The sequence below is a fragment of the Mesoplodon bidens genome (assembly GCF_964165515.1).
Source record: "Mesoplodon bidens genome assembly, chromosome: 18".
Lineage (NCBI taxonomy): Eukaryota > Metazoa > Chordata > Mammalia > Artiodactyla > Ziphiidae > Mesoplodon > Mesoplodon bidens.
This window is the reverse complement of record NC_138175.1, coordinates 19,832,479-19,854,534: the sequence shown is the minus strand read 5'-3', so window position 1 is coordinate 19,854,534 and position 22,056 is coordinate 19,832,479. Positions and strand designations below refer to the sequence as shown.

The window sequence follows — 22,056 nt, the reverse complement described above, 5'->3', positions numbered from 1 at the left end:
GCATTTCTTAGGGGAAACTTGTTCACACAAATTAGACCCAATCTCAAGGTCTAAAACTAAAGGCCCTGAAAGAAGAAATCCAAGCTAGATCAAATTTCCAACTAGGATTCTAAAAGCAGAAATTCCAAGTTGAACTAGGACTTTAGACTCTTTGATAACAGCCCTTTGTATTTGGCCCACAAATTTCAGAAAGTATTAGTACAGAGTTATTTAGGTCTCCTCATGTGTATTTTTATCTGATTGTTCTTTTCAGACTAAAAAAAATTGAGTGAACATTGCTGTCATTTGCTTTTGTACTCTCTTTTGTTCCATTTCTGTAAATTGGCTGAAAACTGTTGTGAAGATTAATCAAATTAGCATGTGTAATCAAATATTACATATATAAGACTCCTGTAGTGTTTGGCATATAGGAAGCACTTAATAAATGTTAGTTTTACAAATTTTTTTGCATCTATGATTCATCTGCATGTATTCATCTCTAGCAGCTCTGAATCATTTTGCTTAATTTTCCCAGGAGAGAAATGTTTTGTGTTTAGTTCTAGTGTGGCATTGGGGAATACATGAATTTATGCCAACTGGGAAACATGAGAGGAGGATAAGAATTGTTTCCTTGACTTTTACAATGAGACATTAAAAGATTACTTGAGCTGGGACATCAGACACATTTAAAGACAGTCCTAATGGTGTACTGCCCTGAGAGTGAGGCCAAATGCACTGATAAATATTCCCAACCATTGACCCTTTCACAATGTAAAAGTTAGTGGAACTGAAAAAAGCCAGAAAGAAATGCATCCAACTGTAAACAGTGTTCTATTCAGAAATGTTTTGAATATATCTTTGAGTTTTCTAAACTTCCTGCAATTATAAAAAGGTTAATTTTAAATGAGAGGAGAATAAAAACATTATTTTATAAATACATGATGGAAAATAATTTTACCTTTCTGAAATAACTCTCAATGACAGAGTTCCTTTTATGGTAACCATTTTTACTACTAACAGTATGTGATTATACATATATGTACATGTTTTGAAATATTGTCCTGAAATTTAGTGTTGGGCACAAGCACCTAATTAGCCAAATACATGAAATTAAACAATTATTTTCAATAGTAGGTTTTAGCAAAGGAGAAAAATTGTAGCTTTTCTTCTCCAGTGTCCCAGTTCTGATTTTACTGTTGCTAGAGAAGTGGGGGGAGGGGAGTGGGGTTGTGAAGTCCACAGAAATAGAACAGAAGAAGGCAGAACATTTCTACCAAGGAGAACTGACTGATTGGAGGATGGGGAGCTTGTGGGGTGGCAGTAACTCTGAAGGGGGAAACAAGGACAAAAGGGGCTCTTGACCGGTCCACGAGGGAAGACTTGGAGATCGCATTGTTTTGTTTTGCCATATAGTCCATTCACCCTAAAAGTGAGGTCTTGAGATATAAGAACATATACATACACACTTAATTTTTTTCCCTGCCATTCTCCCCAGAACCATCTCTCTTTTGCCTCCCTCCCTCCCTCTTTTAAATTAAGGTGCTCCTGGGGTCAGGAGAGTGGTTATAGCAAGGGTGAGAGAAGTGCAAAAGTGACTTGGCCTGTCTACCACTGAGATGGATTGGATTGGGAGAGTGATGGGGGGCAACAGAAGTAGAGAACTGACTGCAGATATTTGGATGTCAGAGCTTATAAAGGAGGAAGTGTATGATATCTATGAATTATTTAATGTATAGCACATCCAGTGCCCATGGGCTGCAGCATTCTTATTCTCAGGTAACTAAATGGGAATTTCAACCCTGCCTTTCTCATGGGTGTCTCAGATAACTGTTTAAGGATGGAAAGTAATAGTTGTATTTCCATCTTTATCTGTGAGATTCCTAGTGCTTCCCAATGTGCAGTTTCACAATGTAGTCTTTTCCTTGCAGGGCATCCAGTATTTATGTTCACTCCAAGACCTGAATTTATATTATAACAACATTCCTTCATTAGTGGAGGTGTCCCGCCTACAGCCTTTACCCTTCCTCAAAGAACTAGATTTGAGACTCAATCCTGTTGTCAGGAAAGATACAGATTATAGGCTCTTTGCTGTGTACACACTACAAACTCTGGAGAAACTGGGTGAGACCCTCCTCCCCTGTTCTTTGCCCCAGAATCTTACTTTAAACCAGCTGCCTCCTAACCTTTTGGATGTTGGCCCAGAGTATGCACTGGCAGGATATATTTGTTTATTAGTCAATATTTATGTAACTCTTTTGTTTTGGCAGGATGTATGACAAGTCCTTTTATTGTTTATTGAATGACAGTCTATGATTTTATCAGTTACTTCCAGCTTTAGTTTTCTTCAGTTGATGGTTTCACCACCACTTCCTCCCCAACAAAAAGTTTCCAGGTTGAGATTTATTTTTCCAGGTGCCCCAACTTTGTAACTGAATTAGCAATAGAAAACAAATACAACAACTCTTTGGGGCTTAGTTGTCAAGGAACAATAAATATTCCTTCAAATGAGTTAGTCTGTATTTCTTTATAATTTTATTATAGAGTATACATTTCTTATTGATATAAACTTCTATGTTACATGCCCCTGGGAAAGTTATTATAGAGAAACTAAGAAAAGTCTCAGAAATGGTGTAACTTTCAGCCTTAAGATTAGGCCATTTGGATTGTTTGCTGCCCAAGCTGTACTTTGCTGCAGAGGTAGTTACACTTATGTGGCAGTTGTTGCTATGATGTCCCTGTAGTCTCCCTGAGTTACTAGTGCTCCAGTGACAACATAATAGCATTATTCTGTGACCCATCTCTAACAAAAGATGAGACTGATCTTTAGTTTTTACTCTGTGAATATGCTTTTCTGACCCATTACTGTTTACTCCAAAAAGAAACATGCTCAGACCACGGTTTTTGCCTCTAGATGACCGAGCCATACGAGAAAGTGAGAGAAAGGCTGCCAAGCTGCATTTTAGTCAGTTGGGTAACAATGAAAATTTTCTTTTAGAGGTGGAAAAAAGGTAAGAAGATTTTTTACAAAAAATTTTTTTAGTTTGGTTCTGGACAGAGAATAGTGGATTCCTGCTTAACTTTCTTCATTTTGCAGCAGAAATCTCTACAAGTTGTAAGAATCCTCAGATCAGAAATCAAAGTATCTATGCAACATTTTGAGATTTATCTGGGGTGAGAATCTGGCCCTCAGTGGAACATTTCTGCTTTCTTGAACTATTGGGTCTTCTTTGGATACAATCGTTGTACATTCTCTAAAGTTGTTGTTCAAAGTTTATAGATAGGGATATTATGGTATTACTTATCATCCCCATAAATGTATTCCAACCCTTTCTTGGTAGAGTTATAAATCAGTACATGGTCTTTTCCCATTGAATTAGGAGGATTACGTTACCATGGGCAGGGTCGTTAGAGATAAGTTTGTTATAGAATGACAAGGGAAGCATTTCTGTACAAAACCAAAAGTAAATGGACCTTTAAGCTCTAAAGTATCTGAATGGTAGATTTTTTCTATTTCTCATTACCAAAATGCTATCAAAGTAAGGTACCATATCTTCTACCCCAAAACTCATGCTTTTAAAAAAAAGTTGCTTTATTATTTTTGAAAAATAAAAGTTTATTATAAACAATTTAAATAATACAGAAGTACAGGGAAGAAAAGTCAAATTCACCCCATATTTTGCTACCAAATTAACTACTAGTAATGTTTGGTATACATCCTTCCAGACATCTGTGTACTTATATACACATGTAGATGTATCTATTAGTACTTTTTTCTGATGGTAAGAGTAATGTGGGTTTATTGTTGAGAATATGGAAAGTAGAGGAAAAAAAACAAGGAATAAGCCACTCATAATCCCACTACCCAGAAATAAATACTAATTATATTATGGTAAATATCCTCTTAGTCTTAGGTATATGTATGTGTGTGTGTGCGTGTGTGTGTGTTGTGTGTGAATGTTTATATATTATAACAATATATAACATTATATATTATATAATCAATATGTAAATATAAAATAAATATATTACATTTATTTTATAGTAATTTTCTTCCTATACATACCATTTTTAATTTGATAAAATATGAAAATATCCACACAACATTAAATATTCTTCCCCAGAATGCTTTTTATTTGTTTACTTCTTTATTGTCTTTCCCCTCCACTAGACCATAAGCTCCATGAGAACAAAGACCTTGCTTGTCTTGTTTACTGCAGTATCCCTAGTGCCTAGAACAATGTCTGGCCCATATAAGGTGCTAAGGAGTAATTTGTTGAATGATGAATGAATGAATTCAGTGCCTATTGGCCTGGAATCTTGCTCTTTTCCACTGACTTTGCCTGTCTCTGCTCTGATCCATTATATATTTTATAATGTAATCCTCAGAGAGCAGCCTTAGTTCCCTATTTTTTAAGCTCCCTTTTTTTTAAAGTCAAGTTTATTGAGGTTAATTTACATAGACTAAAATTCACCCTGCTGTATAAAGAAATGGAATATGTCTTAAAAATTATTTGTATATGTACTTTGTAAATTAATTCCTATTTTATATGCATTGGGGTACCTTGTTTACTATAGAAAACCAAAGATGAGTTAATGTATAACTGAATAAACTTACTAGTGAGGCAAATAATCTTCACCACTATATTTCTGTTTAGTTACCTTATAGTGACTGCAAAAACAGAGATAAAATGTTGCTCAAGTGCCCGGTATTAACATTAATACTTTATAAGCTCTCCAACCTTGGGTGAAGGAGTCCCAGGTCCCCCAACCTATAAAATGGTGATAATAGATTAATAGGAGAGCTTTTATGATTAAATGAAATGGCGGGTGTAAAGTGCCTGGCTTATAGTCTAGGCTGTCTGTACTTACTGTATTTCCCAATCTGTACTTCCCAATCTTACTATACTACATCAACCAAGTGCAAACACTTGCCTTTCTTGTCTCTTTTTCAAACTAATGACTATAGTTGTCTCCATTATAATTCTTGGTAGAAGAACCTTCTTTTCTGTGTCTTAACTATGAGTTTTTTAATACAAAAGAAAATATTATTATTTTATAATATGAAATACAATTCCCTCAATCACCCAGACCTAAGTTTGTGTCAAGAAAACAGAGTAAGTTCTGAACTTTCTGGCTTTCATGCTTTAAAAGCTGAACTATAGTGTCTTTCTCTCTCATTATTCCCAATGAAAATATGACTTTTTAAAAAATAACTTTAGGGGCTTCCCTGGTGGCGCAGTGGTTGAGAGGCCACCTGCCGATGCAAGGGACACGGGTTCATGCCCCGGTCCGGGAGGATCCCACATGCCACGGAGCGGCTAGGCCCATGAGCCATGGCCGCTGAGCCTGCGCGTCCGGAGCCTGTGCTCCGCGACAGGAGAGGCCACAACAGTGAGAGGCCCGCGTACCGAAAAAAAAAAAAAGCTTTAACTGAAATATTTGTGAAAATAATATGTTCTAGAGCATTTGAAAAAAAAAATCTGATCACCCTGAAATAATGTTTTCTAAATAGCCTTTACTGGTGCTCTCAGAAGCTTCTTTTGAGTTTTAAATAAATTATTTGATGTGGTAGCTCTAGGGAGAAGACAGTGAAAAACTCTGTAGCAGATGAGAGCACTGCATCAAAAGTCAGCACTGATGTTGATAACAGGATTGAAACTGGTAAGTTTTCCCTTTCTGATCACAAAACGATTAAAACATTAGTTGTTTCTGTTTTCATGGCCAATCTTGAGTAGGATGAAGACAAAATAGTTGAGAAATAACACACATTTGAAGAAAGCACAAGATTTACTGGCTTGTATTTTTCCTCTTTTCTTTCACTGCCAGAAGGGCCCTATTTACTGAGTAGGCCTAAGCCAAAACCCCTCAAAGTGCACAAGCTGTACTCAGAGAGTTCAATTTCACTTACATCACTTTATATCACCTATATATAGGCCATCCTGAAAATTGCATTACCGATCTCCACAGGATTCATTAACCAGAGACTCGGGACTCATCTGCATCAGTGCAGCTCACACCATTAGCTTTCTGGGCTTCTCCACCTTGAACCTTTGCAGCTACAGAATCTCTTGTGTTTGTGCTATATTCTTGGGGATTGTTGCCCGTACACACTATTGGTAATCCAACGTGAATAAAGTGGTTATGCCACATTAATGGTCATGCCACAGGAGAAAGCTAGGAGAAAGCTTTCCACTGGAGAAATTGCATTCAATGTGCCCTTATAGATTAATTTGGTACTCATCAGATGACTTTTTTTTTTTTTTTTTTTTTTTGCCATACGCGGGCCTCTCACTGCTGTGGCCTCTCCCGTCGTGGAGCACAGGCTCCGGATGCGCAGGCCCAGCGGCCATGGCTCACGGGCCCAGCCGCTCCACGGCATGTGGGATCCTCCCAGACCGGGGCACGAACCCGTGTCCCCTGCATCGGCAGGCGGACTCTCAACCACCGCGCCACCAGGGAAGCCCCCTCAGATGACCTTTTAATTGAGAAAACTTTCTTTTGTATCAAGGCCTCTGTCCCTTTGAAAGGTCTATTGAATTATATATAAACTGTAAAAATTAATCCTTAAAATCTCAACAATAACTAATAGATTGACTATGCAGTTTAGACATTAAGGGTTTTCAGTTTGTAACATACAGTATTTTATTTCCTGACTTCTTATCTACCCATGTAGACATTAATTGACAAGTTATTTTCACAGCATTTCATGGTAAAATAAGCCATAGTGAGGTATGATTTTTATTTTCCTTTCTTGGAAGTCTCAGCACATGTAAGTCATGGACCATGGATTGCTCTACTTCATCTTAAGTAGCATTTTTTATATTTCAAAATTGATGAAATTCTATTGTAATAATTTTGGAAAATACTGAAAAGCATGAAGAACAATATTTTAATCACTCAAAAGCCCGTCCCCTAAAGAGGATCCCAGTTAATTTGGTATATAGCTTTCTTGGTTTTTTTCTAGGTACAAACATTTATATATCCATTTCCAGAAAGACAAAGATACACTAAAGCATAATTTGACTGCCTTTTTTTGTATGAGCTGAGTTAAACTTCATTTATATCATATTACATCATTAGCACACACAGAGTGACTCCATGAATTAAAACGTTTTAAGGTGCACGGTCTTTACTGAGAACAAACTGCTTTACTAGACACAGGGCCCATTTCTAAAGGTTCTTGGAAGCTCCAGCTGTTGCTGGAATTTTTTTTAATGTAAAATTTATTTTGCCATGTTGAAACGTTAAAGAGCTTTGCTTTCCCCTGAAAATTATGTTTGTGCTAGATCCCTGGGGAGTGTTGCCTGTAAGCACTGTTGGTAATCCAATATGACTAAAGTGGTTATACCACGTTAAAGGTCGTGCCACAGGCTAGAAGAAAACTTTCTGAAAAATATTTCCCACTAGCTCAATTGTTCAAAACAGTGCTTTCTACCAATCATTTAGGCTGGCAGGGAAACTCACTGTCGTGGATCCTCATCCTAGTCTCCTAACCACATAATCTTTGACTCTTTCAAATTTCCCTCTCTCTTTTCCCATACCCCTAAAATAAGCACACCTAGGCTATGCCTTCAGACTCTCTTTTTTCTCTACTCTTTGCCCTATTGATCTCATCTATTTCCACAGCTTGCTTTATTTCCTCCCTGTAGATGACTCTTAAATATGTTGGTCTAGCTTTGACAACTTGTACCAGTTTCTCTGCACCAGTCCCCCATTTCTGTTGACCAACTATTAATATACACTTGGAATCACCACTGAATAATTTTCCAGCCCCTCAAGCTAAACATGTTAAAAAACCAAATGAACCCCCTTCCTCCAGCCCTAAACAGCTCTTAGGGTTTCATTAGTGTTACCACCACTTTCCCAGTACTGAGGCTCAGAACCAGAGCGGGGTTTGATGCTGCCCCTCCCCTAAAGTCCAGCTGAATGTTCATACCTTAGACTATGATTCACAATTAACAAGCTTTCTTTTCCCTTTCCTAATAGTCTCTTAACAGGCATGCCTAATAGCTATCATTTACTGAGTATAGACTCTGGGCCAGGCCCTGTGTATTATCTCATTTAATCCTCACAACAATCTTGAAGGTGGTTATAATTATCCTTGTTTTACACATGAGGAAACTGTGGCCCAAAGAGGTGAAATAACTTGCTCTAATTTTACATAAGTGGTAGAGCTGGGATGCAAACTCTAGTCCATCTGTCATCAAAGTCCTCTTAAACATTACACCATGCTGCCTCCCAGTCTCTTCTTTCATTCTCTTAAAACTCAGCTGTGATTATTATACTTGCCTACTCAAAAACTTGCATGACTCCCACTCATCTACAGAATTAAGAGTCCTTAATCTGACCCACAGGGCTTGTCTAAACAGTGGCTGCAGGTTATCTCTTCAACCTACCCTGAAACCTTATCTCCTGTTTCTCAACTACAGTATCCAATGCTTCAATCAAACCAAACCACTCCCTCCTCCTCACATAGTTCTTCCTTTTTCTCTCTTCTGCCCCTGAACTAATGCTGTCCCCTCTGCTTGGAATGCTTGAATCAAAATCCTGATCTTTCTTTATGACCCTACTCAAAGTCCATTCTTTCTAGTGAAACTTTTTGATTCCTCAACCAAAATTCTTTTCCTTTTTTTATAAACTCACAATTTATCTTCTAGAACATATATCCTAGAAATAGAAAATGTAGCCATTCCCTGAATCATTTGCAACATAATTAGGATAATGAGACAAACATGAAAGAGCTAAGTAACACAATTTCAGGCAGTGCATATGAAAACGTCAAATGAATGATACAGATCAGTATTCCTCAAACTCAGGGTTGTGGACTCCTAGTCCAGGGATATATCTTAGAGGTCCATAGGCAGTGTAAGACCCTTTAATTTTGTGCTTTTATTTGATGCAGTTATGAAAAATATTTAAAAGATGTAAAAGCAAAAATATTCTTTTGCAGTATTAGTCTGCTATTTAAAAAATAGAATATTTTTTAGAACAGCTTTAGATTCACAGTAAAACTGAACAGAAGTACAGAGTTCCCATATGCCTCCTGCCTCCACACATGCAAGGCCTCCCCCACTACCAACATCAGGCATCAGAGTGGCGCTTTTGTTAGAACTGATGAATCTACAGTGACACATCATCACCCAAAGTCCTTAATTTACTTTAGGGTTCATTCTTGGTGTTGTACATTCTATGGATTTGGCAAATGTGTAATAACATGTATCTGCCATTTTAGTATCACACAGAATAGTTTCACTGCCCTATACTCTGTGCTCACCTAGCCATCCCTTTCTCCCCTTCCGACCCCTGGCAACCACTGATCTTTTTACCATCTCCATATTTTTTTAAATAGATTTATTTATTTTTATTAATTTATTTTTGGCTGCGTTAGGTCTTTGTTTCTGCTCACAGGCTTTCTCTAGTAGTGGCGAGCGGGGGCTACTCTTCATTGCGGTGCGTGGGCTTCTTGTTTTGGTGGCTTCTCTTGTTGCAGAGCATGGGCTCTAGAGTGCAGGCTCAGTTAGTTGTGGCACATTTTGTTTATCCATTCATTTGTTAATGGACACTTGGGTTGCTCCCATGTTTTAGCTATTGTGAATCATGCTGCTATGAACATGGGTGTACAAATATCTCTCAAGACCCTGCTTTCAATTCTTTGGGGTTTGCACCCAAAAGTGAAATTACTGGATCATATAGTAATTTTATTTTTAATTTTTTTTAGGAACTGCCATATTGTTGTCCATAGCAGCTGTACCATTTTATATTTCCATCAACAATGAGCAAGAGTTCTGATTTCTCTACATCCTTCCCAACGTTTGTTATTTTCTGTTTTATTGATAGTAGCCATCCTAATGGGTGTGAGGTGATATCTTGTATTTTTAAATTTGTATTTCCCTACTGATCAGTGATGTTGAGCATTTTTTTGTGTGCTTATTGGCCATTTGTATATCTTCGTTTGGAGAAATGTCTATTCAGGTCCTTTGCTATTGAATCAAGTTTTTGTTTTTTTGTTGCTGAGTGTTAGCAGTTCTCTATATTTTCTAGCTATTAATCCCTTATCAGACATATGATTTGCAAATATTTTCTCCCATTCTGTGGGCTGCCTTGTTACTCTGTGGATATTGTTTTTAGAGGCACAAAATTTTTAATTTTTAAAAATAAATTTATTTATTTTATTTATTTTTGCTGCGTTGGGTCTTTGTTGCTGCGTGCGGGCTTTCTCTAGTTGCTGCGAGCAGGGGCTACTCTTCGTAGCGGTATGTGGGCTTCTCATTGCGGTGGCTTCTCTCGTTGCAGAGCACGGGCTCTAGGCACGCAGGCTTCAGTAGTTGTGGCACGTGGGCTCAGTAGTTGTGGCTTGCCAGCTCTAGAGCGCAGGCTCAGCAGTTGTGGCGCACAGGCTTAGTTGCTCCGTGGCATGTGGGATCTTTCTGGACCAGGGCTTGAACCCGTGTCCCCTGCATTGTCAGGCGGATTCTTAGCCACTGTGCCACCAGGAACCCCCTTAATTTTTCATGATGTTCAATTTGTCTATTTTTTCTTTTGTTGCTTTGCTTTTGGTGTCACATTGCCAAATCAAGTGTCATGAAGCATTTTCCCTATGTTTTCTTCTAAGAGTTTTATAGTTTAAGGTGTTACATTTAGGTCTTTGGTCCATTCTGAGTTAATTTTTGTGTGTATGTTAGGTAAGGGTCCAGCTTCTTTCTTTTGCATGAAGAATGAGGGATGGGTAGCTGCTACTTTGCTAAGAACTGAAATTAAGCAAAATTAACCCTAATTTACCTTCCACGTCTTCCCCCAGAAGTTGCAAGTCTTCAGTAGACTCCAGAATTCCAAAATAGTTATGACAGAATTCTGCCAGTGCAGTTGTTGCCTAGGTGGGAGACAGATGCCAGATGCTTCTTACTCTGCCATCTTCCCGTCTCCACAGTTTGCCTTTTCCAGAATGTCATATAGTTGGAATCGTACTGTATGTAGCCTTTTCAGATTGGCTTCATCTACTTAGTAATATGCATTGAAGTTTCCTCCGTATTTTTTCATGGCTTGGTAGCTACTTTCTTTTTAGTGCTTAATAATATTCCATTATTATTATCCGGAATATTTGTTTATCCATTCACCCACTGAAGAACATCTTGATTGTTCTCAGGTTTTGGCAATTATGAAAAAAGCTGCTATAGACATCTATTTGCAGGTGTTTGTATGGACATAAGCTTTCAAGTCCTTTGGGTAAATACCAAGGGTTTAGTTTTGTAAGAAATTGCCCAACTTTCACCCAATATAATCTGCTTTTTAAAATATCTTTTTATACACTGAGTTTCTTAAATTGAAGTTTCTCAAACTGGATTCATATTCTCAGAGTTTATGAGGATGTTGAGTTTGAGAAACACTAATGTAGATGGGCATATGCTATAGAGGCTCAGGGTGTGCTAGGAACAAATGAGGAAAGGTTTTGTGGCAGATAGAAGTGCATTTCTCCCTCCTATAGAAATCCAGATGTTGGCAGTCTAGGGATGTTATTGGGGGTTCTAAGAGGTGAATAAAGGATATAGTGGAGGGGAACTGGCAATCTCTGACACAATGGATGTGAGAGCAATTCAGCAAACAAGTGTATATCCGCTGGAAAATCCTGTGTTAGAGGCTAGGCGCATTAGGAGATGACACAACAGTGTCAGATCTTCAGATACTCCCACACCAGAGAGATTTGTCATAGCTATTAGGTTACAAGTCAGGCTGAGACATGAGTTCGAGTGTGATAGAGATAAAGAACTATGGGCGAGAGGCACTAGCAGTTAGTACTGACTGGGGACCTGGGAAAAGACTTCACAAAAAGGAGACATTTAGGGCCTCCCTGGTGGCGCAGTGGTTGGGAGTCCGCCTGCCGATGCAGGGGATACGGGTTCGTGCCCCGGTCTGGGAGGATCCCACATGCCGCGGAGCGGCTGGGCCCGTGAGCCATGGCCGCTGGGCCTGCGCGTCCGGAGCCTGTGCTCCGCAACGGGAGAGGCCACAACAGTGAGAGGCCCGCATACCGCAAAAAGAAAAAAAAAAAAAGGAGACATTTAGGTTGGGCATTCAAATAGAATTCGTTGGGCATTCAGTGCATAGAGAAGTAGAAGAAACAGGTGTGACAGATTAGGAAATTGACTCAGCTTGTGACTGGAGCTAAGGTGCTTGACTAAAGCCAAGTTGCAAAGGGCCTCTTTACTAAACATTTTCATTTTATTCTCTTGAAAATGGGTAACAAAGGTGTTTTAGGTGGTAAGCATGATTAAATGTGTGACAGAGATAACTCTAAATTGGAACAATAGTCCCAATGGGAGATAAAAAGGACATGTCCTGGGCTTCCCTGGTGGCGCAGTGGTTGAGAGTCCGCCTGCCGATGCAGGGGACACGGGTTCGTGCCCCGGTCTGGGAAGATCCCACATGCCGCGGAGCGGTTGGGCCCGTGAGCCATGGCCGTTAGGCCTGCGTGTCCGGAGCCTGTGCTCCGCAACGGGAGAGGCCACAACAGTGAGAGGCCCGCATACAGCAAAAAAAAAAAAAAAAAAAAAAAAAAAAAAGGACATGTCCTGACATAGGGCAATAATAGCAGTGTGAATGCAAATGAGGAGGTACAGATTGATTAAATCCTTGAGGATATGAAAAGAAAACTTGGAGATAAAACATTAAGTGTTTTTACCTGCAATGTTTTGCTAGGGAGTCCAAACTTCAAAGAGTTGAATTTTGAATGGAATACATGTCGGGTATTTAAGGGGGAAAAACACAAGGTTACTTAGGCAGTCTGTTTATGGCGGGAAGAACTATAATTTCCTTTCATTATTATCATATCTACAATGGCTATCATATATTAATATATATTATATACACTATAATATATATTATAATTTATATGTACTAATAATATATGATAATATATATCATATACATTATTTCAAAAGTTAGGGATTAAGTTGTCCTCATTGGGGATAAGCAATTTAAAGGAAATGGCAAGTCTTCATTTATTTTGGGTTTTTTTGTTTTGTGTTGTTTTAAATATTTATTTACTTACTTATTTGGCTGCACTGGGTCTTAGTTGCAGCACGCAGGATCTTCATTGCCATGTGCGGGATCTTTAGTTGTGGCAGACTCTTAGTTGCAGCATGGGGATCTAGTTCCCTGACCAGGGATCGAACCTGGGCCCCCTGCATTGGGAGCGCGGAGTCTTAACCACTGGACCACCAGGGAAGTCCCCTTCATTTATTTTGGAGGCTAGTGTTAGACCCATTATTTCTGCTCTCAAAATTTTATCTCAGTGGAATCTAGGGTACAAGATGTTTATTAGAGATCAATATCGAAAGGAAGGGGAGGAAGGAGAGTTGAGCAGAGGGACAGCTCTAGAGCAAGGACTGCCCCTGGGCCCACTTTGGTCACTGCATATGGCCTGCCTCTGGAAGGGCATGACATCAGGAGGTAGTTCTCTGTAGCTGAGACACACTCTGAAGAATAAATCAAGTCCTCCTTGAAAGGGATCTGGGTAGTGCATCTCTGTTTCTACTTCAGATGGGTTGCAAGGTTTTTGGCCAAATGTGTGAAGCAGGGCCTCATCCATCTAAGATTACTGGTAATTGAAGTAGCCAACTATTAGTTCTTTGCCACCAGGATCAGCATTATAAAGCCATTTCTCTGTCATTAAAAATATAAAACAATTTTCAGTGGTAAAAAGATAATGAATTTTGGTCCTATCACATTGGTTATATGGGTATAAAAACCTGGGCTTCACAACAATGTCATAAATACATTTGCTTTTGGAATTAAGTGTTGTATATATTTTACATCTGAAGAAAAAGAAGAAAATAAATTGAAGTATAAGACAAGAAAAAAATTATCTCAGAATGCAAATTGTTTCTTTTTCCTGATTTTTCCTGACTGTGGTACATGACATGCTTAGTCATAATGTAGCAGAGCAAGGTGTCGGTTTATCTTTTTCGGGAGTGAGCCTATATCTTGAATATGACACCAAAAGTGTAACAACCAAAGGAAAAATAGATGAGTCACACTTTATAAAAATTTAAAACTTTTGTGCTTCAAAGGACACTATCAAGAAAGTAAAAAAGGGCTTCCCTGGTGGTGCAGTGGTTGAGAGTCCGCCTGCCGATGCAGGGGACACGGGTTCGTGCCCCGGTCCGGGAGGATCCCACGTGCTGTGGAGTGGCTGGGCCCGTGAGCCATGGCTGCTGGGCCTGCGCATCCGGAGCCTGTGCTCCGCAACGGGAGAGGCCACAACAGTGAGAGGCCCGCGTACTGAAAAAAAAAAAAAAAAAAAAAAAAAAGCTGGGGAATTCCCTGGCAGTCCAGTGGTTAGGACTTTGTGCTTCCACTGGACGGAGCATGGGTTCCATCCCTGGTTGGGGAACTTACAAGATCCCTCATGCCGCGCGGTGTGGCCAAAATAATAATAATAATAATTAATTAATTAAAAAAACAAAGAAAGTAAAAAAGCAACCCACAGAATGGGAGACAATATTTGCAAATCATATATCTGACAAGGGTCTAGTATCCATTCTATACAAAAAAACTTACAAATCAATAACAAAAAGACAAACAACCCAATTAGAAAATGGGCAAAAGATTGAATAGACATTTCTCTAAAGAAGTTATGCAGCTAGCCAACAAGCACATGAAAGATGTTCAACATCACTAGCCATCAGGGAAATGCAAATCAAAACCACAAGGAAGATACCATTTCACACCCACTAGGATGGCTAGAATCAAAAGGACAGATAACAAGTGACAGCGAAGATGTGGAGAAATTGGAACCTTCCTACATTTCTGGTGGGAATGGAAAATGGTATAGCTTCTTTGGAAAACAATTTAGAAGTTCCTCAAAAAGTTAGAGTTACCATTTGATCAGCAATTCCACTCCTAGATATATACCCAAGAGAAATGAAAACATATGTCCACACAAAGACTTGTACAGGAATGAAATCAGCATTATCCATAATAGCCGAAAAGTCTATCAACTGATGAATGGAGAAACAAAATAATGGCATATCCATATAAGGCATATTTTTCAGCCTAAAAAGGATTGAAGTACTGATACATGCTACAATGTTTATCTTGAAAGCATCATGCTACTTGACAGAAACCAGATACAAAAGGTCAAACATATTATTCCATCTACATGAAATGTCCAGAATAAGCAAATCCTATTTGATGTTTGCTAGGGGCTGGTGGGGAGGAGAGAATTGAGAGTGACAGTTAATTTGGTTTGTTTTGGGGTGATGAAAGTGAAGGTGGTGATGGTTGTACAACTTTGTGAATACAGTAAAAATCACTGAATTGTATTCTGTAAAAGGGTGACTTATATGGCATGTACATTATATCTCAATTAAAATAAAGATTCCCCCCACCAAAAAAAGTGATTCTATAGAATTTGATAATTGATTGACATTTGAGATGAGAGAGAGAACATCAAAGAACAAGTTTCTGTCTTGAGGGATTGGGTGAATAGGAATGCCAGTATTAAGACGAGGGTTAGGGGTGGAGGTGGGGACCATCAGCAGAAGTAGGACTGGAAGTGAAGATTATGAGTTCGATTTAGAAAATAATTGGGAATTCTCTGATCGTCCAGTGGTTAGGACTCAGCACTTTCACTGCTGGGCCCAGATTCAATCCCTGGTCGGGGAATTAAAATCCCACAAGAGGGCTTCCCTGGTGGCGCAGTGGTTGAGAGTCCGCCTGCCGATGCAGGGGACACGGGTTCGTGCCCCGGTCTGGGAAGATCCCACATGCCGCGGAGCGGCTGGGCCCGTGAGCCATGGCTGCTGAGCCTGCGCGTCCGGAGCCTGTGCTCTGCAAGGGGAGAGGCCACAACAGTGAGAGGCCCGCGTACAGCAAAAAAAAAAAAAAAAATCCCACAAGATATGCGGTGTGGCCAAAAAAAAAAAAAAAGAAAAGAAAATACTGACTTTTTAGTTGTCTATAGGGCACACTTTGGGGGGCAGTTCAAAAAACTTAAGTCTGGACATGAAACGACAGATCAGAGTTAAGAGATTTAGATTTAGGGTCAACCAGATTTGGGAGATAGCTGACACCAAAGAGAAGGTATGATAGCATTCAGCAAAGAGTTTGGACCTTGGAGGATTTGTTTGAACCAAGAGGTAGGTTGAAAGAAAAGAACCTGTGAATCTTAAAAAGAGCATTAGCAGGGTAGAAGAAAAACCAGGATGGAGCCGGGTCTTGGACACCTGGGAAGTTTGTGTTGTTCTGTAGGAAAGGTCTTAAGAGGAGCCTTGAACCCAAAGTCACAGCTTACTAACCATTCTAATTTTCTACTAAGAATCAGGTTAAAATCATCAATTTCTGCTTCACCTTGGGTTTTTTTTTTTCCTGTGTTGCTACTGCAAAGGAACCACAGAACATAAACTTTGACAGCTTATGGCACTTTGAGAAATACAGTTCTGTCAAGTATAAGGGTGGAAGAACATCTTGTATTGAAGTAGTAGGACATTTCATTCCCAAGAGGCAACTCAGAAATAAGAAGCATTTTAGAGCTCCAAATGGACTGAAGGGCTGGAGTTTCAAAAAGCTGGCTTTATTCTCACTCTGTATTCTCAGTTGCCCTGCCTTATAGTAGCTTTCTGTTGCCAGAGCCTGAACATGGGAACTAGCAGAAGAGCACACTGTTTGACTAAGGCCCAAATTTTGGAAACTATCTTAATTCTTATACAATCCTACTAGAGAAAAAAAACTCCCTAAACAAAAACCTCTTATTTTCATCCATGGGTCCCCCAGAAGACCCCAAATCCCAGAACTCTGCAATTAATAAGTATTGAACAAGGATATGCAAAAACTTTTGTACAAGTGTTACAATCTAATAGAAATCCTAACTAACTCTTTTTGAGGTGGCCAGGATAGGATACAGTTTTTGTTTATTTTTCCTTTCTATTTTTAAAGTTGTTTCTCTAATGGTAGGCAAAAATACTGGGAAACCTAAGGATTTGGCATTCGTTTCTATGAAATAGGTCCTGATTAGTCTTTTTCTTTGAACAAATGAGGAAATCAAGGCAGAAAGAAGCTGGTTTGAAATGATGAAGCTGATTTAAAATGACGAATCACTGCAGACTGTTGATTAAAGCCCTGGAGATGCCTGATGTCAGGAGTCTATTTTCAGCCATCTCCCCCTGTAGCTGGAGATTGTTGAATTGGTGTCAAAGTTTATTATATATTCACTTCAGAAGTATGCAAAATATTTGCCTTCTTCTTAATTTCTCTTGAGCACTTCATAATTTATGAAGCCATTTCATATCCATTGTCTTGTTTTAACCTCACCTCAACTCTAAGAGACAGGAAATTTAGATTTTATCATCACTGTTTTACAAGTGGAGAGATTGAGAGAGGTTAAGCAGTTTGGCCAAGTTCACATGGTCTCCAAGTAGTGGCACCAGAACTAACTCTCAATCTTGTGACTTCCCTTCTAGTATCTTTCCATATAACATGTTGCCTTTAAAGTCTGGTCAGTGCTTCATTGTATGCCTTTTCTTTTGACACAGGCTCAAACAAAGGACTTTTTATTCCCTTCCCTAGCTGGGAAATAAAGGATCCCCCAACAAGTACTTCTGTAACCCAGGGCAATGGTATACCAGATCAGAAATTAGACACTTTGCCACTGGGGACACAGGTAATGTACTCACTTTCCTGCTGATCTGTTGACTAATCAATGATTAATGCTAATAATCCAGTGGACTCTCAATTATTGTGAAGGTCTAAGAGGACTTTTTAAAATTAATTTTTATTGGAGTGTAGTTGATTTACAATGTTGTGTTAGTTTCTGCTGTACAGCAAAGTGAATCAGTTATACATATGCATATATCCACTCTTTTTTAGATTCTTTTCCTGATAGGTCATTACAGAGTATTGAGTAGAGTTCCCTGTGCTATACAGCAGGTTCTTATTAGTTATCTCTTTTATGTATAGTAGTGTGTATATGTCAATCCCAATCTCCCAGTTTATCCCTCTCCCCTTCCCCCTTGGTAACCATTAAGTTTGTTTTCTACATCTGTGTCTCTAGTTCTGTTTTGTAAATAAGTTCATTTGTATCATTTTTTAAGACTCCACATATAAGCTATGTATGATATTGTCTTTCTCTGTCTGACTTAAGAGGACTTTTTTGATGAAGGCATGTTAGACACTTTAAAAGGAAAGCACAAGACAGGATGCAAAGGGCCTTCTCCATTAATTTCAATCTCCCCTTTCCCTCTCCCCCAGTACCTGATCAAATGTAGTATATTTATACATATAACTTTAGCACATTTTATGCCAGGCATTTTGGCACTCAAACAGGGATACAACTGTTACAGGTTTTGTCTGGTTTTCAGTTTTCTCCTCTCTACCCAATGTCTCCATTTCCTGTTACCTGGCTTCTTTACATTTTCTACCTCTGCCTTTTAATTACTGGATCTTAACATCTCAGGTGTGGCTCTCCCAACACTGCCTCTTCATTGAAACATAAAAAAAGAAAAGTTAAGGGGTAAAGATGGCATAGAAGTTGTGGGCAATGAAGAGGTAGAGATCGTGCAAGATGAGGGAAGAATTAAAAATAAGTTTTTAGAGAAAAAAATTGGTGGGAGTCCATTACTTATTTATATGAATGAATATGATGCAAGAAGCAGAATTGACTACTTCATATTCAACTTCTCCTTTTGTCTGCATTTTTATTGATAAATTATGAGCAATAAGTTTGCTGAAAATAGCCAGAAGGAGAGAGAAGAGAAGGAAAGACTCTGATTAATCCACAGTTTGGATAATCAACACTGTACAAAGAAAAAGATAGTAAGATTTCAGGTTGAATTTATAATACCTTCATTTTATAAAAAGACAGATTAACATTTAGTTGGTTTCTTTGTTTTGGGAGATTCTACTTGGGTAATTTAGAAACTATTTCAATTAACATTTTAAAAAAATTTGGTATTCTTTTAAAGGAAATGGAGACAAAGTATACTGTAATCTACAATTAACATTAAATAGCACTTTTTAGATTAAAAAAACTTTGAAATTACTTCTTGAAGTATGAGAGAAAAAGAAATTGAATAGCCTGCTATATGTCCTCTTAGTTTAAGAAATAGGAAGTAAGATTTCTTTCTCTGCATAACTACCAAAAAGATGCTGAATACTTGAAGATGATTTTGTAAAAAGCAAACTCTAGAAAGCTTTCTACTTTGTATCAGTCCTTGCTTAATTATGCCTTAGATTAATTTTCAGCCTATTAAAAAGTCTCAGTAGTTCCTATGGTTGATACTCAGCTTTACTAGAGGTAAAATAAGTATGGGAGTTCTTCAAGCAGAAATAAGTTGGAAAAGGTGGTACCATCTAACTTCTATGCTGAGTTATCTAAAGCAGAGAAAATACAATATTTCACTGCTTGGTATGTCCTTTACCATCTAAGGATATTTTGTCTTTTCAAGGCATCTCCTTATCTGCTCCAGAGCAACTCTAGAATCTCTTTGTATTGTGACTATTTTATTTTATTTTATTTTATTTATTTATTTATTTTTTTTGCGGTACGCGGGCCTCTCACTGTTGTGGCCTCTCCCGTTGCGGAGCACAGGCTCCGGACACGCAGGCTCAGCGGCCATGGCTCACGGGCCTAACTGCTCCGCGGCATGTGGGATCTTCCCGCACCGGGGCACGAACCCGTGTTCTCTGCATCGGCAGGCGGACTCTCAACCACTGCGCCACCAGGGAAGCCCCGTGACTATTTTAAAATAAGCTTAAATCTGGACCTTTGCTTGAAGATCTTTTTCCCTAGTTTGCAAGGATGGACTTGCTTGCTAATAGGAAAGTATTCTGAACCTCCCTGTTCTAGTTAAATTCATGTCTGAATGCCCATTGACTCCCTTCTCCTAAACTTTCAAACATTTTTTTGGATGCAGGAAGTGGCAAGAAAGGAGATACCAAGTGAGAATCACCAGGAAGATGGTAAATATTTTGCTTACAGTATTTTTCTCCACACTAGTCAGAGAAATCTAGGTGTGATGGGATTTGGGAGAAGATGAAGATGTCTCAGTCCTGGGAGACTACATGATGAGTTCTTTTCTGCTTTCATAAGGGGCTGCCCTGGATGCTTAGTGACCTGTGAGGTCTTTCAGGTTGAAGAGTGGATATTCTGACTTCCTTTGTTCTTGACTTTTTGTATTGGCTGACTATTCCGTGTTTCTTTTACCTTTCTTGCCTTCTTTTGGATTTATTATGTTTTTATTCATCCATTTTTTTCTTTCTGCTAGTTTACAAGTTACACACTGTTTCTATACTTTTGGTACTATTCCCAAAACTATAATATGTGTCCTTAACTTATTCAACTTTAAAATTAATCAGTACCTTAACTCTTCTCTTGGATAATTCAAAGACCTTAAAGTAATTTACTCCTTTTAATCCTTCCTGATTTATGTATTATTATTATAGATTTTAATTCTCTATATTTTTAAAACTCACAAGATACTATTTTTACAAAGTCATTGTTCATTTAAATTGATCCATGTATTTACCACTTTGTTTGCTCTTTTTTTTTTTTTTAATTTTTTGGCCGCACCACACAGCATGTGGGATCTTAGTTCCCTGACCAGGGATCAAACCCACGCCCCCTGTATTGGAAGCACAGATTCTAAACCACCGGACTGCCAGGGCAGTTCCCGTTTCTTTTTTTTAATCCCAGACTTCCCTTCTGAGATAGTTTTCCTCTAGTTTATAGTACATCTTTTAGAATTTTCTTTAGTGTGGGTCTACTGGTGATGAATTCTTTCAGTTTTTGTCTGAAAATGCCCCAATTTCACTATCATTCTTTTTTTTTTTTTTTTTGCAGTACGCGGACCTCTCACTGCTGTGGCCTCTCCCGCTGCGGAGCACAGGCTCCGGACGCGCAAGCTCAGCGGCCATGGCTCACGGGCCCAGCCGCTCCGCAGCATGTGCGATCCTCCCAGACCGGGGCACGAACCCGTGTTCCCTGCATCAGCAGGCGGACTCCCAACCACTGCGCCACCAGGGAAGCCCTCACTATCATTCTTAAAGGGTATTTTGGCTGGGTATAAGTTTCTTTTTCTTTTTTTTTTTATTTTATTTTATTACTTTTGGCTGTGTTGGGTCTTTGTTTCTGTGCAAGGGCTTTCTCTAGCTGCGGCGAGCGGGGGCCACTCTTCATCGCGGTGCGTGGGCCTCTCATATCGCGGTCTCTCTTGTTGCGGAGCACAGGCTCCAGACGCACAGGCTCAGTAGTTGTGGCTCATGGGCCTAGTTGCTCCGCGGCATGTGGGATCTTCCCAGACCAGGGCTTGAACCTGTGTACCCTGCATTGGCAGGCAGATTCTCAACCACTGCACCACCAGGGAAGCCCTGGGTATAAGTTTCTATGTTGGCAGTTATTTCTTTCAAAATATTGAAGGTATTCCACTGTATTCTATCTTTTGTAGTTGCTTTTGAGAAGTCAGCTAGAACAGGGGTCCCCCCAACCCCCATCCCTGGGCCTGCACAGCAGGAGGTGAGCGGCGGGCGAGCGAGCGAAGCTTCATCTACCACTCCCCATCGCTCCCCATTGCTTGCATTACCAGCTGAACCATCACTCTCATCACTGGCTGAACCATCACTTGTATCACCACCTGAGCCACCCCCATGCCCCCGACCATGTCTGTGGAAAAATTGTCTCCCACAAAAACCGGTCCCTGGTGCCAAAAAGGTTGGGGACCCCTGAGCTAGAAATTTGTCACTCCTGCAAGGATAATCTGTCTTATTTTTCCTCTGGCTGCTTTTAAGATTTTCCAATTGTCTTTGATTTTCTGCATTTCAGTGTGTGGACTTCTTTTTGTTTATCCTGTTTGGTATTTATTACACTTGAATTTGTGAATTCTGTCTTATTATTTCTGTAAAGTGCTTCAAAAATTATTTATGACCCATTTTTTCTATCTTGTCCTTCTGGGACTCTTGAGTAAGTAAATGTATGTCCTCTTTCACTTTGTCCTCTTTGTCTCTTATTCTTTTATATTTTTTATCTCTCTTTGGTTTGATCTGCATTCTGGATAATTCCTTCTGACCCATATTTAAATTTACTAACAT

General features: G+C 39.2%; 1 protein-coding gene across 1 annotated transcript in view; it reads left to right on the top strand.

Annotated features, from left to right (window-relative positions):
* LRRC36 (leucine rich repeat containing 36) overlaps window positions 1-22,056 on the top strand; it is a 45,574-nt gene that overhangs the window by 3,979 nt on the left and 19,539 nt on the right. The window contains 5 exon segments of the mRNA XM_081216860.1: window positions 1,908-2,100; window positions 2,891-2,987; window positions 5,552-5,640; window positions 17,508-17,635; window positions 19,887-19,932. Coding sequence (XP_081072986.1) covers window positions 1,908-2,100; window positions 2,891-2,987; window positions 5,552-5,640; window positions 17,508-17,635; window positions 19,887-19,932 — 553 coding nt within the window.